The 17,236-nt window shown below is 36.3% G+C and overlaps 3 protein-coding genes across 3 annotated transcripts; 2 read left to right on the top strand and 1 right to left on the bottom strand.

The window, feature by feature from the left end:
• The first annotated feature begins 67 nt into the window (after window positions 1–67).
• On the top strand, window positions 68–2,622 carry LOC111490512 (LRR receptor kinase SERK2). Its single transcript, XM_023139168.1, has 2 exons — window positions 68–1,990; window positions 2,181–2,622. The coding sequence occupies exons 1-2, from the start codon at window positions 748–750 to the stop codon at window positions 2,516–2,518; spliced, it is 1,581 nt and encodes a 526-aa protein (XP_022994936.1). The 5' UTR covers window positions 68–747; the 3' UTR covers window positions 2,519–2,622.
• Window positions 2,487–6,631, bottom strand: LOC111490457 (C-factor). Its single transcript, XM_023139088.1, has 6 exons — window positions 6,242–6,631; window positions 5,741–5,893; window positions 4,651–4,744; window positions 4,265–4,347; window positions 3,286–3,439; window positions 2,487–2,936 (listed from the first exon to the last, which is right to left on the bottom strand). Exons 1-6 carry the CDS (start codon window positions 6,389–6,391, stop codon window positions 2,701–2,703), a joined length of 870 nt encoding a protein of 289 aa, XP_022994856.1. The 5' UTR covers window positions 6,392–6,631; the 3' UTR covers window positions 2,487–2,700.
• A 7,774-nt stretch (window positions 6,632–14,405) lies between these two features.
• Window positions 14,406–16,526, top strand: LOC111490435 (probable WRKY transcription factor 35). The gene is made up of 3 exons (XM_023139053.1): window positions 14,406–15,051; window positions 15,251–15,394; window positions 15,754–16,526. Exons 1-3 carry the CDS (start codon window positions 14,567–14,569, stop codon window positions 16,292–16,294), a joined length of 1,170 nt encoding a protein of 389 aa, XP_022994821.1. The 5' UTR covers window positions 14,406–14,566; the 3' UTR covers window positions 16,295–16,526.
• Window positions 16,527–17,236: the final 710 nt, after the last annotated feature.

Here is a 17,236-nt window from a genome sequence, read left to right as displayed (position 1 = left end):
TTAGTCATGTCAATAGAATTCTTAAATGTCAAATATAGAAGTTGTGAGCCTTAAAGGTGTAGTCAAAAGTGACTCAAATGTTGAATAAATAGTGTACTTTGTTTGAGGGCTGTAGAGAGAGGAGTCGAGTCTCGATTAATGGGAGGTTGTTTGAAGGTTACATAGGCTTCAGGGGAGGCTCTATGGTGTACTTTGTTCGAGGATTGTTGGTAGAGAGTCCACATTGGCTAATTAAGTGGATGATTCTTGTTTATAAGTAAGAAATTCGTCTTCATTGATATGAGGCCTTTTGAAGAAGCTAAAAACAAACCATGAGAGTTTTCGTTCAACGTGGACAATATCATACTATTGTGAAGTAGTGGTTCCTAACACCAAACACCCAGTTTTCCATGTCATTTGCTTTGTTTCTCGAGAAAATATCAAACTTTCCCAAGAAAAAAAATCTCCTTTTTAACGATTGCCAGCAAAATTTTCTCGGAAACCAAACAAAGACAAAAGTAAAACATCTAGACAAAGATTTTCAAAATCCCACGAAAAAAAAGGTTTTTTTTTTCTTTTCACTCTCTTAACTGTTCTCTATTTTTCTCCAACATAACCGCCATAGCCTCCGAAAATGGCGGCTTCCACTTTCCACTTCATCACTAACCGTCAAAACCTACAAAGAACAGTTAAAAAAAAAATCAAACAATTTTTCATGTCTTTTCTCAAACTTCCTAAAAACTCAATCTTAATATCTCAGAATCATCAATGGCGACCATGTCTGCGAATTTCATCTTGTTCCTCTTAACAATGGCGGCTTGTTCTTCTGTTATTTTCTCTGCTTCTGTCGTTGAAGATCTTAATACCTTACATCCACCTTCAGATTTCAACACTACAATCTCCAAAAACTGTCTTTTAAACCCTTCTCTTCGTTACTGCTCTACTTCTCCAATGAATCTCATTGAAATCTTCAAGTCCTCCATTGTTGCTAGCCATCTTTGCAACGATTCCCGCAACCCCAATTGCGTCGAGTCATTCCCAAAAATCGATCTTCGTAGTCGACCCAATATTGCTCTGTTGTATTTGTCGTTTCACTTCTTTTGGAAGTACTGTCCTCTGAGTATCCTCTCCATTGATCTGTCTAACAATTCTTTGAAGGGTAGTTTCCCTATTGATGTTTTGGAATGTAAACAAATAGAGGCTCTTGATCTTAGTCGAAATGATCTCATTGGTGAAGTCTCGTTTCGGATTTTCTCTGATCTTGCTAACCTGACTACTCTAAATCTGTCGTATAATCAGTTCTCTGAAAGTAGGATCTCTGATTCGGAGTTGTTCTTTAAACGGTTTAATTCGTCGAGTTTTATAAGTTCGGGTCTTCTTCCGGATCATAGGAAGTATAGAATGAAGGTTGTGATTCTGTTGATTGTGTTTCCCATTCTTGTGATTGTGTTAGTGTGGTTCTTGGGGTGGCTTTGTTTCCACAGACCTGATTTCTTGCCAAGGATGTTGAGGAGGAAGCACAAGTTCACGCCGGCGATGCTCAGGGCAGCAACCGATGGATTTTCAGAGAAGAATTTGATAGTGAAGTGTGAGGGAGTTGATATTTACAGTGGAGTTCTAAGAGATGGGACTGAAGTGAGGATTGAAATCTACAGGAATGGGAATTCAAGGGAGATTAGGAATGAGTTTATTGAAGAATGCAAGATCTTTACCCAATTATTCCATAAAAACTTGGTGAAAGTGCTCGGTTCGTGTCACAACCGACGAATGAGAGCCCTCGTGATCGAGGCATCGGAGGGAGAGAGTGTCGATATGTGGCTGTCGAGGTCGCGTCCACCATGGAAACAGAGACTGAAAGTAGCCAAAGGAGTGTTAGAAGGTATGGTTTATTTGCAGGAACAATGGCCTGCTGTTGATTATGATCTCAGGACAGACAGCCTCTTATTGTCCAGAAAGCTAGTACCATTGATTTCAAGGTTCAAATTGGGTCATCAAAATTGCAGCTCAAGAAGTAAGTCAATCTAAACGAAACTCTACACATGGTTTTAAACCATACTATGATCGAATCATTCGGAAAGATTAATTGTACCGAACTCCCAAAATCACTATTCACAATAACTAAACAATTATCTAAATATGTTTTTTTATGAAATCTAGCATTAATGCAACTAAGAAAACTAACATGATAATTGACGTATCAGATATCTACAAGTTCGGCGTGTTCTGGTTCGAAATGATAGTGAATAGGCAGCTACGGGACGAGATCAAGCAAGATGAATCTAGTTTCATTAGAAACATAAAAACACAAATTTCCAAGAATTTGCAGGCAGTGATCAATGAATGTATGGAACTACAGAGAGAAAGCATGGTGAATCAAGCAAAAACAGCAATGAACCTGGCATTGATGTGTACAGATCAATCACATGGACATCAGCCAAATTTGAAATACATATATGACACTGTAACTAGATTATCAAGTAATCAAAAGATGCAGGAAGCTGAGAAAATTAGGCATAAGAGGATTCTATCAAGAAATTAAGGTATATTTATGTTGTCAATAACTACAAAGAACTCTGAAATCTATTCAAGTGGTTCTTGCCTCGTTTTCGATATTCAAGTCGCTTCGTATTTGTTAAACGTATTACATAATCATGCAATCATAGCAGCAGATCAGACCACCAGAAATTTATGTAAAAATGTAAAACTAGAGAGAAGTTCATGTTACCAAGGAATTTCCTGACCATCCCAAGCAAAAAACTTTCCATTGTCTTGGATCTTTGTATTGTTGATAATTGTCATAAGCTTTTGGACTGAAAAATCTTTGGTAAAAAGTTTGCCTTCAGGAATATTTCTCTGAAATGGCCTAGACAGGTCTGTGTCCACTGTGCCTGGATGCAATAATATGCATACGATTGGATCTTTCTTCCTTGCGAATTCAACCGATACATTTTTTGTCACTGTGAAAGCAAAAAGGGAATAGATTTCATATAACTATACAATGTCGAAATGCATAATGTTTAGTTCCTGTGTCGTTTATGCATAAAAATAACTAACAAGTTCAAAAAACATATAATATGGTTTTAACAATATTTGTTGAATATGATTTCGAATGTCTGCAACGAATGTGTATGTGTGTCGGTATTGTAGATGACTCGTTTTGCTCGATTGAAGAGCATGGATGCATGTTATCATGCAGAAAAGTAATATATGCAAGAAAGGCGAAATATCTCAAACTCAAGTTAGCTCAAGGCGGATGGGAAAGGAATATGCATATAATCAGAAAAGGGCACAAGGAAGAAACTATACATTGGTTAAGTGCAGTCTTTGAAGCTCGATATGAATGCCAACCCCCTAGACGATTGTCTCCAATTGATCCCACCCGAGCACTTAAATTGGCAACGACTGCAATATCTCTTTCTGTTCCAGAACCTCCACCAGCCTTCAGAAAAGGCCACAAATGCTGCTCATATAAACCATAATCTACAGCAGTCAGTGAGCTAAATGTTGAAAAATCCACCAAGAATTTAAATGACTGACAGAAAACATATACTTGAATTCAGAAAAAAAAAGTTCATTTGGGGCATTATTTTGAGCATGCCTTGTGTAAGGGCCCAAGCCCACTGCTAGCAGATATTGTCTTCTTTGGACTTTCCCTTTCGAGCTTCGCCTCAAGTTTTTAAAACGCGTCATCGAGAAAAAGGTTTCCGCACCGTTATAAACAATGTTTCGTTCTATTCCCCAACCAATGTGAAATCTCACAATCAAACCCCCTTCAGAGCTAGCATCCTCGCTGGCACTCATTCCCTTCTCCAATCGATGTGGGACCCCCCAATCCATCCCCCTTCGGGGCCCAGCGTCCTTGCTGGCACATCACCTCGTTTCCACCTCCTTCGAGGTTCAGCATTCTCGCTGGTGCATCGTCCATCTCTAATACCATTTGTAATAGCTCAAGCCCATCGCAAGCAGATATTGTCCTCTTTTGGGTTTTTCCTTTCGAGCTTCGCCTCAAGGTTTTTAAAACGCATCATCTAGGAAGAGGTTTCCACACTCTTATAAAGAATGTTTCGTTCTCCTCTCCACCTTCAGACTAAACAGTGTTAGTATTTAGTTAAAGGAATAAATGCTTTTTCCTTCCCCAAAAGGAAATAAGAGACGGCTAGTCTCAAATGCAATAACTATCTCGGAATTATTTCAGCTATATGTGCATCTTCAGGGAAGTAGTTTCAACTGAATAAAAAGAAAACAAGTTTTTAAAGATTCAGAATGGTATTTGAGCGAGTTTTACCTTGATCACTAGGATAGGACCAACAGCATTAACCTCATAAGCATGAAGCAAAGAAGATTTCTCCACTTTATTCAAGGTAGTTTCTGCATTGGGATCAGAGCATGATCAATTGCTTAGATCATGACTACTAAGTTACATGAACAAAAAAGAAAAAGAAAATTATTGACTACAATTATCAATTCTGTTACATAAATTAGGAACATATCTCCACTTTGGGTCGAGATCTAGCTTAAACTCAAACATATTTATCTGAGCTAAAATGAAACCTTGATTTCACTAACAAAACGTCGGCTACCATGTTGCGTGAAAATCCAACGGCACGATGAGGACTGTTAACGTTATACTGTTCAATCAACCAATGGATTCTTAATTCTCAGAAGAAATACCTGTTTGGAGTACATTAGGAATTGACAGAATCCCAGATGCATTAATTAGCAGATTCAACGATCCATATCTTTCTCCAATGGACTTTGCAGATTCCTGAAGTGCATTGTGACATTGGATGGCAGACAAATATTAGAAAGTTTTACATGAAATTCATGAGTTAACAAAAATACTTAATCAAAACCAAGTAGATTTCGAAACATAGAAATTTATATCGTATGCTGCACAACCACCTAATTCAAGACTTCAAACTTTTAGCCGTCTGAAAGAACCCATAGTATAGATTTCAATACCACTTTATCCAAAACTATCTCTATGACAACCTAAGCCTACTGCTAGTAGATATTGTCCTTGCTTTCCCTTTCGGGTTTTCTCTCAAGGTTTTTAAAACGTGTTTGCTAGAGAGAGGTTTTCACACCCTTATAAAGGGTGTTTTGTTCTCCTCCCCAACCGATGTGGGATTTCACAATCCACCCCCCTTCAAGGTCCAACGTTCTTGCTGACACTCATTCCTTTCTCCAATTGATGTGGGATCTCCCAATCCACCCCCTTCGGGGGCCCAACATCCTTGTAGCACACTGCCTCTTGTTCACCCCCTTTAGGGCTCAACCTCCTCGCTGGCACATTGCACGATGTCTGGCTTTGATACCATTTGTAACAATCCAAGCCCAAGCCCACTGCTAGCAGATATTGTCCTTTGGTTTCCTCTCAAAGTTTTTAAAACACGTCTGCCATAGAGAGGTTTCCACACCCTTATAAAGGATGTTTTGTTCTCCTCCCCAACTAATGTGGGATCTCACAATCCACTCCCCCTTCGGGGCCCAATCCTTTCTGGCACACTGCCTCTTGTCCACCCCTTCGGACTCAATCTCCTCGTTGGCACATCACTTGGTGTTTGGCTTTGATACCATTTGTAACAACTCAAGCCCACCGCTAGCAGATATTAAAAAGTTTTTGGGCTTTCCCTTTCAAGCTTCCTCTCAAAGTTTTTAAAAAGCGTCAACTAGGAAGAGGTTTCCACACTCTTATAAAGGGTGTTTCGGTCTCCTCCAACCAAGGTGTAAAAACCATGTTAAAAGAAAAGAGTGAAACCTTAATGCTGCTTTCAATGGTCACATCCAACTCTAGAATGCAAAGGCGCTCAGAAAACTTGTCTTTTAACTCAAGAAGCCCTGTAGCTTTTCCAGGGCTGCGACAAGTAGCAACAACATGTCCCTTTTCATTCTTCTCCAGCAAATGTCTAACCTACACCAATACAAGTTTAAAGTCAATTTTCATTTGTTAAGCTGCAGCCAAAGTAATGAGTCGGAGCAATTTAGGTCTATAACTCATCCCTTTCAGATTAACAAACATGAACAGCAAAAACTGATAATACTCAGAAAATCAAATCAAACAATTCATAACAGTCCACACCACAAAAACAGAGAAATAGGAATGAAGAACTTGAAAGATTTCATTGAATTCAAATGACCCTTTGATCAACTTCAACGAAATCATGGGTTCCAAATACATTTTCATCGCGAATAGCGAGTGAATCAAGTAATTGAACCGGAATAGAAATTGTTAGGGAAAAGAAAAAACAGAAGAACTCACAAATTCGAGGCCAATTCCTCTGGAAGCCCCTTGAACCATGGAAACTCCACCTTCCCATTTGGCAGCAAGTGAGGAAAAACTAGCTCTCCGAGCCAACGATCTAAGGGTTCCAGCGGCGAACATTGGCTGATTCAGAAGTTGAAACTTCATATTCTGGATGGTTTTCGAAGCGATGAGTGTTGATCGCCACAGGCATCCATTATGGAGCTTCTTTGAAATTAGCTGGAGCCTATTCTAGGCAGTAGATGCAGCAGAAATTGCATCCAGAGCTCCATTGCCAAACTCTTGAAAGAATTGTGGCTGCCGTAGCGCCACATCTGCGGAATCTGTACAACACACTCTTTCGTTAATTAGAAGCCTCCGTGGAAGTTAACCGATAAATGCGTGGTTTGGGATAGAGATTTCAATTCAAGCGCCAGGCTAATGGACCTATCATCATGGGTCAACCGGAAGGGCTTGCACAACCCCTAAGGCTGCTGGTCGAGTTAGCTTCTCTCTGATTGTGCGACACTTGTTCTATCCCAACGAACAAGTCAATAATATCAATGTATGCTCGAGCCTTAAGTCACAGTTGAAATAAATATTTTATAAAACGTGAGAGAGGAAATACATTGAAAATAATTTTAAAGAAAGTAATATTATAAGCTAAAACTGCGTAAGTAGCAACAATGACTTTGATAGGTTATATGTAACGACCGTATTTTCTTACTGAAATAGAGCTGCTACCATATGCATGACATAACCTTTTTATGCGGAAATATTCGTTTAAAATAATTCATAAAACGTGTCATTGACTTAAACGTTTGCATTAAAAGCCTTAAAACAAAACAACGAAAAATAATCCATATGAAATATAAATAAAATAAAGAAAATATTAAACAATCCCCGTGATCTAAACTAAGAGGTACAAAATAAATAAAATGTAACTATCCTAAAACAAGTTCCATGGTCTTTAACACGACGCTGCCGTCATCTGTATACGGTGTTTTGCCTTTATCTGAAATATAAGAATAGCACAAGCCAGGAATATTTTAAGAAATAGCCAGTAACACATGCAAAATGATGGGACCTATCATTTAAAATCATCTTCTATTAGATGGCTTTCCAATCCGGACAATTGGATGTATAATACTTCTCTACACACGACCCACACGTGTGAGAGTAGGCCCACCAAGCGCATACACACACCTCTGGGCCTACTGAGCTATTGCTGGACACTCGAAGGGAATAATGCCTGTTGTAGCATCATGGTAACCATGATGGTCATTTCAGCTTCATAGCATACGAGTTCGTACTCGTCATAAAAGAGTAATATCCCAATGCACGTGAACATACATAAACTCTTATAAAATCGTTCCATTCATAACATAACTTTCAAATCATAACGTAGGAGTTGTGTATCGTAAATTTCCTTATTTCAAAATATACCATAGCATGTCATAGCATATCATGGCCTAACATAACATATCATAGTACATCATGGCATCTCATAACATAACATATCATTTTATTTATACCATAATTTATTTGGCATATCATATAGCGACACATAACATAATATCACATATCAAAAACATATCACACACATGACAAGTGTAAGGTCAGTAGGCACGTGTTATTAAGCTACTATGACCCCTTAATGCTAGTTTAATGCTCCTCTCTAAAATTTAATTCTACCTAAGAAGTCCCACAAATATAAATTAAAATTCTACTACGAAAATTGACTTATCTAATTTTGTTCAAAATAATTTAAACTAGCTAAAATGTAGTCATATTAACCTTAAACGCTTTCGAAGAATTGAAACTAGTAAGAAAGGGTCCAAACATATCAAACCCAAGTTAGATAAGTCGAAATGCCAGGAGCCGTTAGAAAATGTATTCTCCAACTGACTTTGAGCCGCCTTAATATGATGAAAATGAGCAATGGTTGTAACTTATTAAGTAAATGAACCCTTTTACCGTCAAGTCCAAGTCCTCACTTTTTCAACGTGATAGATGTAGGACAATTTTTTTTTTTTTTTTAATTTTGGGTTATTACAATATAATTTGTGAAGGAAGAATTGACAACTAGTCATATCCCCTTATAGTACATTTTAAGGCATTTTAACCCTAGCAAGGGTAAACATGATTTTGGTGACCGATCATACACCCTTGTACGAACATAACAAGAAGTAGTAAAAGTCTATCTAAGATAAAAACAAGTAAAAAGGTAGCATGCAATCATGGACAACACATCTTAAACAAACATGACTGAGACATCCAGTATGTGGTCATAGGCAACACGTCTTAGACAAACATGACAGTAACACTAGGCAAAACATCTTTAGTCTACGAGTAGAAACTAGAGGACTTGGACGAGTGTGTGCTTATAGCATTGAGACACCGTCGAGCAGAGAACATAGCATCGACTTAAATTTTCTTAGCGTTGAGACACTCAAAGTACCATCTCAATGCTACTCACATATGTTGCCTCGACTTGCTATTTGGCTTCGTTCTCCAATTCTTACCAATTCAACAAATATATATTTGAAAATATTCAATTAAACGATAATAAAACTTCACATAGGTTGCTATCAAATTCAATAGTTATAATTAGATAAGTGTAGACGTCAATAAAAAAAAACATCTTAATTATTCAAGACACTACATCAAGCGTAACGACCCGTAACGACCCATGTTGTTATCTTCAACGTAGTCATATTATTTGCAACTCATTTCTAAAAGTGAAAATTATCCCCACAAACCAACACAACACAAGTTGTCGGGTCAACCAACATAAAATTGCTCCCAGCAAAGTACATTTAGTCATGAAGTTCTTACGATTAATCGAACGTGGTGTCAACTCACTTATGTACTCCTCTTTTATTCCGATATCAAATATATATAATATATTTATTTATTTATCATTTTCACCCAATTTCATTTTCCGAGAAAAAAAATTAAAAAGAAAAAAAAGGGTTTAAAATAATTAATGAGGTATGAGTTGGCTGTTTCTCTCTCTACACATAAATTAAATAAAATTAATTAGTTAAAATAAAATAATAAAATAAAATAAAATAACTAATGAAATTGGGGTGGCTGCTTCACATGGCAGGACACTTGGTGTACTAACACACAACAGTTACCCTACGATGGGACCCTCTTTCTGATGGCCACATCCCAACCACTATTTTTAATTTCTCTTTTTAATTTTTTTCCTCTACCAATTTGTAATATTTATCTTCTCGATACGTACCAAGAATTCATATCAAGATTCAGAATATGTTGACCCCGACATTACCCTGCATCTCCTTGAATATAGTTTTGTTACTTATGTTACTTACTTCTCATTTGTAAGAATGAAAAGTATGGTCACAGATCAACACGTGATTCTAAAAGTGAAGACTATCTCTATAGACCAACGCATGAATCTTTTCAATAGCGGTGGACTTATTGTGAGATCCCATATCGATTGAAGAGGTGAACGAGTGTCATCGAGTACATTGATCTCTGAAAAGGGGTGGACACCGGGCGGTGTGCCAGCAAAGACACTAGACCCTGAAGGGAGGTAGATTGTGAAATACTAAATCGATTGGAGAGAGGAACGAGTGCCAGCGAGTACACTGAGCTTCAAAGGGGGTGGATATTAAGCGGTGTGCCAGCAAAGACGCTAGACCCTGAATGGGATAAATTGTGAGATCCCACATCGATTGGAGATGAGAACAAAACATTATTTGTAAGGGTGTGGAAACATAGTAAACAGGTTTGGGGGAAGCTGGGAAGGAAAAACCCAAAAAAGACATATCTATTAGAGGTGGACTTGGGGTGTTACGTACTAAGGTCACTCCAACATAGAGCGTTTCAATGATTGAATCACTCAAATCAAATAAACATTAAAAAAAGAAATTATGACAAAAAATATATATAATTGGTCACAAAATATTTGATAATGCCCCAAACACTGCCCTACAGAGGGGGGATAGTGTGTTGCTCAAGAAGAGAATCCCAGTTTTATTTTGTTTTCCTCTGCCCTTATCATGTCCCAACATGGGGCAGCTCTTTTGTCCTTACCCAAATAAATCCCTCCATTTTTTTAATTCAAAACTATATATTATAAACTTTAGGGTTTATTATTTTTATTATTTTTCTATAACATATTGCTAAAGGACCACATCAGAATCCTTGCTGTCTCACTATTAAAATAAAAATCCTCCAAACCTAGACTTCCATCATTTTTAAAAATTATTATTTTTTATAATTATTTAATTCCAACTAAAGGGAACGAAACACCATTTATAAGGGTATAAAAACTTCCCAAGGTTTTTAAAACACGTATGCTAGAGAGAAGTTTTTGTACCTTTATAAAAAATGTTTTGTTCCCTGACAATCCACACCTCATTCAGGACCCAGCGTCTTTAATGACACTCGTTCTTCTCTCTAATCGATGTGAGATCTCACAATCTACCCATTTTCGAGCCTCAACGTCTTCGTTAACACGTCACTCGATGTCTGTCTCTGATACCATTTGTGACAGCTCAAACCCACCGCTAGTAAATATTGTCCTCTTTGGACTTTTCCGTTTTTAAAATCATTTGTTAGAAACAGGTTTTCACATTCTTACAAACACGAGGTTCGAAAACTTAAGATCCCGTCAGCCAAACCCTATTAAATTTTGAACAAGTGCTTCAAGTTCCTCTAACGTTCTTCCCGTCATCATTAAGTTGATGAGATAGAATGAATGACCTTTTTAACTTATATAGAACATCACATCTCATTCATTTCTTCTCCAACAATGAATACAATTTGACCATGATGATATTCCACCACCCTCCCCAACACATATTTGATACTTTTTTTTTTTACTGTACGGTTAAAATAAACAATGGGAAGCTGAAGACCCAACAAAGAAACGTAAGATTATAACCCATCAATTACCAGGTTTTGAAGCATTGGGATTGTGACGTCAATGTTGAAAAACTTACCTTCTTGTTGAGGGTAAAAAGTGAAAAAAAGAGAAGATAAAAGTGGAGTTACTAGGATTAGGGCATGAGATAACAAATAGAATAAGACTATGATTGGAGTGGTAAAAGTAAAAAAAATATATATAGAATTGGAAGAAAGTGACTGATGAGAGAGAGAGAGAGAGAGATGACGGTAGATTCTAAAAACGTCTCGTCAAAGCCTTAGAGATTGGTGATTCTCTTCATAATTATTGCTCCAATCAATTACTTCAAAAAAAAAAAAAAAAAAAAAAAAACAAAAAAGTTATTAGAGGTAAAAAATTCCCCTCTCCGGGATCTCACAATCCATCCCGTTCCTTTCTCCAATCGATGTGGGACCTCACAATCTATCCCTTTCGAGACCCAATGTCCTTGTTAGCACACATTTGGTGTCCACCCACCTTTGAGGCTCAACGTCTTCACTGGCATAGAGAAAGCACACTGTCTGGTGTCCACCCATTTAATTTCTATAATTATTGCTCCATTTCAATCCTTTCAAATCTAGCACGTACTTAAAAAAAAAAAGTTATTGGAGGTAAAAAATTGAATATTTACATTTAATTGGTTTTTAGGGTACCCACCGAGAGGGTGACGCTCGAGTGAACAAGAGATATATAAATGAACTTCAACTACATTTGAATGAAAGTGATTATGAAAATATAAAATTACTACATAAACATATAATATGCACCATTTTTTTTTTTTCGGTAGCTAAATCATAGGAATTTTACACCATAAGAGTAAAAATTTTCAATTTTTACCGAATGATTAAGTTTCGAATTTCTATCTAGCTCTAAACGAGATTTACGAGACAATGAATTAGATCTTTTGTTGCATTATTTCGAGTTGAAAGTTAAAACTGATTTCGTACGATGTATTTAACTTTAGGGTTATATGATGTTCGTGCATGGGTCGAGAAAAAAAAAGCATTTATAAGAATATTACAAGCATGATGTTGATTGTTAATTATACCCTAAAGACTAAATGAAACCTTTGGAACACCATTTTCCACACATTATTTGCTAACTTTTGGGTTTCTATATTGATCATGAAAAGTGGAGAAAAAAAGGGTTTTTATAAATTTCAACCCCACAATTGAATTATTACACTATACCCACCAATCTCTCTATGAGAAAAGTCAACTCATGTTGACTTTCAAAAGACGAGTGGAAGCTCCAAGAACGACCTAAAAATAATATTGCTGAAGTACCAGTGTGTAAAGACTGTCTCTATATTTAACGATATCAACGTGGTTCGTTGTACTGCTATAAGTTAGTTTTAGCGGTATCAGATGCAACGTTGCTGAAAGTTTTAATAATAACAACGCAAATAATTATGTCAAATTTAAAAAAACAAAAATCAATTTTTTCTTTCCTTTTTGGAACTCAAAAAATCATTTAGTTAATTAGTCAACAAAGTCCAAATTTTAAATTTTAAATTTTGTGCTAATTTTAATAATGGGAAAGAAGGGGGCTTTTGCACATGGTTCCTTGCACTATTGCCAAGGAAAACACAAGAGAATTTGAGTGTTCTCATTTTAAAGAAATTTAAATAATATATATTACCTATTTATCTCGGGATATTCATATGACCTAATAAACTGATTAATTTGAACTATCCGATAAAAGCTGAGTTGAATTAGATTTTTTTTTTTTCAATTCAGATTTAGTCGAAATTTTGGAACACTAAAAAATTTGGGTTAGTTTGCGGGTTGACATTTTTTGATCGGGTCAATCCGATCAAATCGAAAATAGGGTTACAATCCAACCAAAACCAACTTGAAAATAGAGATGGTGTATGACTGGTCATCAAAATCATGTTTATACAGATAGGGCTGAAATGCTCCAAAATGTACTATAGGAGATATGATTAGTTGTCATTTCTTCCTACCCAGGTTATATGCTATCAAAACCATTGTTATTGCTTACTCACTTTTAGCTTATAATATTGTTTTCAGCGTATTTCCTCACTCACATTTACTAAAATATTTCTCTCAAACGTCACTCAAGGTTTGAGAATAAGCCGATATTTTTTACGAAATCCAAATTTAGCACGACTAACTTGTTCACCGAATTAGAACCAGTACTGCACAATTATTATTATTATTATTATTATTATTATTCAGTTTTAAATAATTTTCTAAAATTCTAAAAAAAAAAAAAAAAAAAATTAGGAAAATGTTTGGGGTTAAGTTTACAAAGGAAGAGACGTAGTACGTACGTATGTATTTAATTTAAATGTACAATTATTTAATAAATGGCGGATTATATATATACATATTCCAATAAATAATTAAAATTTATTATATTCTAAGCTTATTATTAATAATATGAAAAATTGAAGGCATCAATAAATGAGATTTCGGTCGAATTCTTGCAAGCACATGTGCCCGAGATTTTCGACTAATTAATTATTTTAATTATTTTTTAGTTTATTTTCTGCGGTTGAAATTCATTTTCGTAATTAATTAATCAATATATATTTATTACACACGTGGAATTTGTTTTCTGGTAAGAGAATGTTTTGATTGTTTTCTTAATCCTTCATTTTTCGTGCTTAATTATCTTTAATTATAATGATATATTTTTTCTATCCTTCCTTATTTATGATGTCATTAATTAAATCTTCAGAAGCTATTTTATTTAACTTAAATTAATAAAAAATAATCGACTCAAATATTATTTTAAAAAGTTTTTAAAATAAAATTTATGCTTTTAAAATTCAAGGGTAATTTAAAAAATTAAAGAATATATTTCGTTAATTATGTGTATTTTAATTAATTTAACCTTAATTTTGGTAATTATTTTTATAAAATTTTGAACAAAATGTTGTAATTTATTTTAATAAATAAATAAATAAATAAAAATAATAATAATTGAAGGGAATCGAAGCGTTCTCCGAAAAATGCGGCTACTTGCCGCCTTCTTTACTCTCCCATCACTTGTTTTCCAAAAATGACTTTTCGTCCGTCTTTATTTATTTATTATTTAAAAATAAATAAATAACTCTCTAAATCCTAAATAAACCCCAAAACTCCCCTTAATTTCAAAAATAACCCCAAAAACTCCTTAAATTAATAAATTTGACTCTTTCACATATATCACTACAACCCCTCCACTTCTAATTTATTATTTCTCTCTCCACATGTTGCGTATAGAAGAGAACTGGTTTTTTAGAGAGAGAAAGTCAGCGTTCTATTTCTCTCTCTTAAAAATTCAATTTTCCATTAACAAAAAAAACCCCATTTCCAATCTCTCTCTGTCTCTCTCTCTCTCTAATCTCGCCGGCGACAAAAATTCTGCATGTTTTCCGATTGGTCTCCGGTGAAGACAGACAGCAACAAACTATGTTCTGCAATTTGTTTGAGATGGACAATGATAACTATCAGCAAGCGGGTGATTTGACCGATGTAATTCGAGCCAGTTCCGCCGCCAACTCAGCTGCCCAATCATCGGAATTCTCTCTCGGCGATCGCCACCTCTTGCCTCACCTTCCTGCCGATGACTCTTCCATGAATTTTGGAGATCCCTTGTTGCTTCCCACCTCTAGTACTCAAGATCCGTTTCTTCATCCCCATTTCTCTTCCTTCAATTTTGATTCTCACGGCGGCGGTTGGGGTTTCACGGCGGCGGAACGGCCATCTACTGTATTTCCAAGAATGTTGCAGATCTCTCCTACCTCCAAAGTTGGTGACGGTGTAATTACTACTCCTCCATGCGACTCTCCGGCCGTGGCGGCGACGAGGAATTCTCCGAGCTCTAACCCGCTTTGCTTAAGGGATAATTCCGACCTGCAGATCTCTCCTCCAAGAAATCCCGCCATTAAAAGAAGGTATATACGATCGAATAACGAATCTACGATAATTAGTGCTCTAAATTTCGTTTTAGCTTGATTTTTGCTCTAATTTCATGTGGGTTTGAAACGAATTCAAATTTTGGGTTAAGTTCGATGATTATTGATTAGTTAAAGAGTTTACAAATTCGAAAAAAACTACATCATAACTAAAATTTCATTCATGGAATGTTCATAGGAAGAACCAAGTGAAGAAGGTGGTGTGCATTCCGGCGCCGGCGCCGGCAAACAGCCGATCAAGCAGCGGCGAAGTTGTCCCTTCCGATCTGTGGGCATGGAGGAAGTACGGACAAAAACCCATCAAAGGATCTCCATATCCAAGGTCAATTATACTTCAATTATTTTCCTTAAATTAAAATAAATATATTATACATATATACATATACATATACATATACAATATATATATAATTTTCCAGAAATCAATGCCAAATGCTGCAAGTTTTTGTACCTCTTAATTTTTATCTGACAAGAAATTGACTTCCAATAATTTTATTCATCATTACTCATCAAATTCTCAAGTGATTTGTAAAATTTTAATAATTATATAATTATTTTAAGAAAATTATTGTTTTGTTCTTCAAATTTTATATCTTTTTTATGAGCTGATAATTAGTATTATCATTTGAATTAAGAGAATTTATTAGTGAAAATATTGCCCTTCCTTTCTCTTCTATTTAGGGGATATTACAGGTGTAGCAGCTCCAAAGGCTGCTCGGCCCGAAAGCAGGTCGAGCGTAGTCGCACCGACCCCAACATGCTCGTCATCACCTACACCTCGGAGCATAACCACCCATGGCCTACTCAACGTAATGCGCTAGCAGGCTCAACTCGCTCCCACCCTTCTCGAACCTCCACTTCCACTACACGTATAACAAGCCCAAAACACGAGCACAACAATGAAAACCTAGCAACTATGAAAATAAAGGAGGAGGACATGAATGAAGACCAAACTACGGAGAAAGCAGCCACAACAATAACAACAAACCAACATCAGGTCGAGGGGGATCATCAGGAGTTCTTGTACGACTTGATTTTCGACGAATTTTCCGATCAAATGAACGAGCACGATCATCGTCATGCAACGGACACAATGAATGATAACCTCCTCCGGTTCAGTAACCATGGGTTTAGTAAAGGAAATGATGAAGAGCGCAGTAAAGATCCATTTTTGGAGCTCTATGATTGGACAGAGAAGTCAAATGGGAGCTTATTCAAATAAGCCAATGGAGGTTGATGAAGGGTAATTATCTGATATATATATATATTATATACACATTCACCTAGCTAGCTCTTATTTACTTTGGTTTCTCTTGGATGAGATAATTAATTAATTGTATTGAGTAAAACAGAAGTGAACTTTTTTTGTTTGTGAGAGAGAGATCATTTCTTGGATTATCATTTCATTAGGGTTTTGTTCATTACACTTTGATCAGTTCATGAATTATGTTAATTACTGCAAACTTTGTTAAAGATTTGAACGAGGCAATCAAAATATGTGAGTACTGAGTTTCCCCTCAATGCTTTAAAACGCGTATGCCAGGGAAACGTTTCCACACTCTTATAAAAGGCATTTCGTTCTCTTCACCAACCGATGTGCAATATCACAATCCACCCCCCTTCAAGGCCTAGCATTCTTACTGGCACACCGCCTTGTGTTTACCCCCTTCAGGGAACAACCTTCTTGTTGGCACATCGTTCGGTGTCTGGCTCTGATACCATTTGTAACGATCCAGACCAACTGTTAGTAGATATTGTCCTCTTTAGGCTTTCCCTTTCGGGTTTCCCCTCAAGGCTTTAAAACGCGTTTGCTATGGAAATGTTTCTACACCTTTATAAATAGTATTTTGTTCTCTTCCCCAACCAATGTAGGATATCACAGTATCTCTTGTAATGATAAATTTGATTGACGGGTCAAACACCCACCTAGTCAAATGAGCCAAAATAGTTATAAAAACGGGTTTTAGAAGATTTAGAAGTATATCGAGACCGACCCGAGTTAGAAAAGGAGGTAATGAAATGAATTAAGGGTGGGGGGTGTTAAAAATGGATTGTGATATAATGTAAATGGGATTGTTGGATGATTGGAAGCAAGAGGCAATGAGACCCATATTCCCTTTGGGGAATTAATATGGGGAGGTGTGGATGGGACAGAAAGCTGAAG

Source organism: Cucurbita maxima, unplaced genomic scaffold (assembly GCF_002738345.1).
Source record: "Cucurbita maxima cultivar Rimu unplaced genomic scaffold, Cmax_1.0 Cma_Scf00015, whole genome shotgun sequence".
Classification (NCBI taxonomy): Eukaryota; Viridiplantae; Streptophyta; class Magnoliopsida; order Cucurbitales; family Cucurbitaceae; genus Cucurbita; species Cucurbita maxima.
The sequence above is the reverse complement of the archived record's forward strand: the minus strand, read 5'-3'. Positions and strand labels throughout refer to the sequence as shown.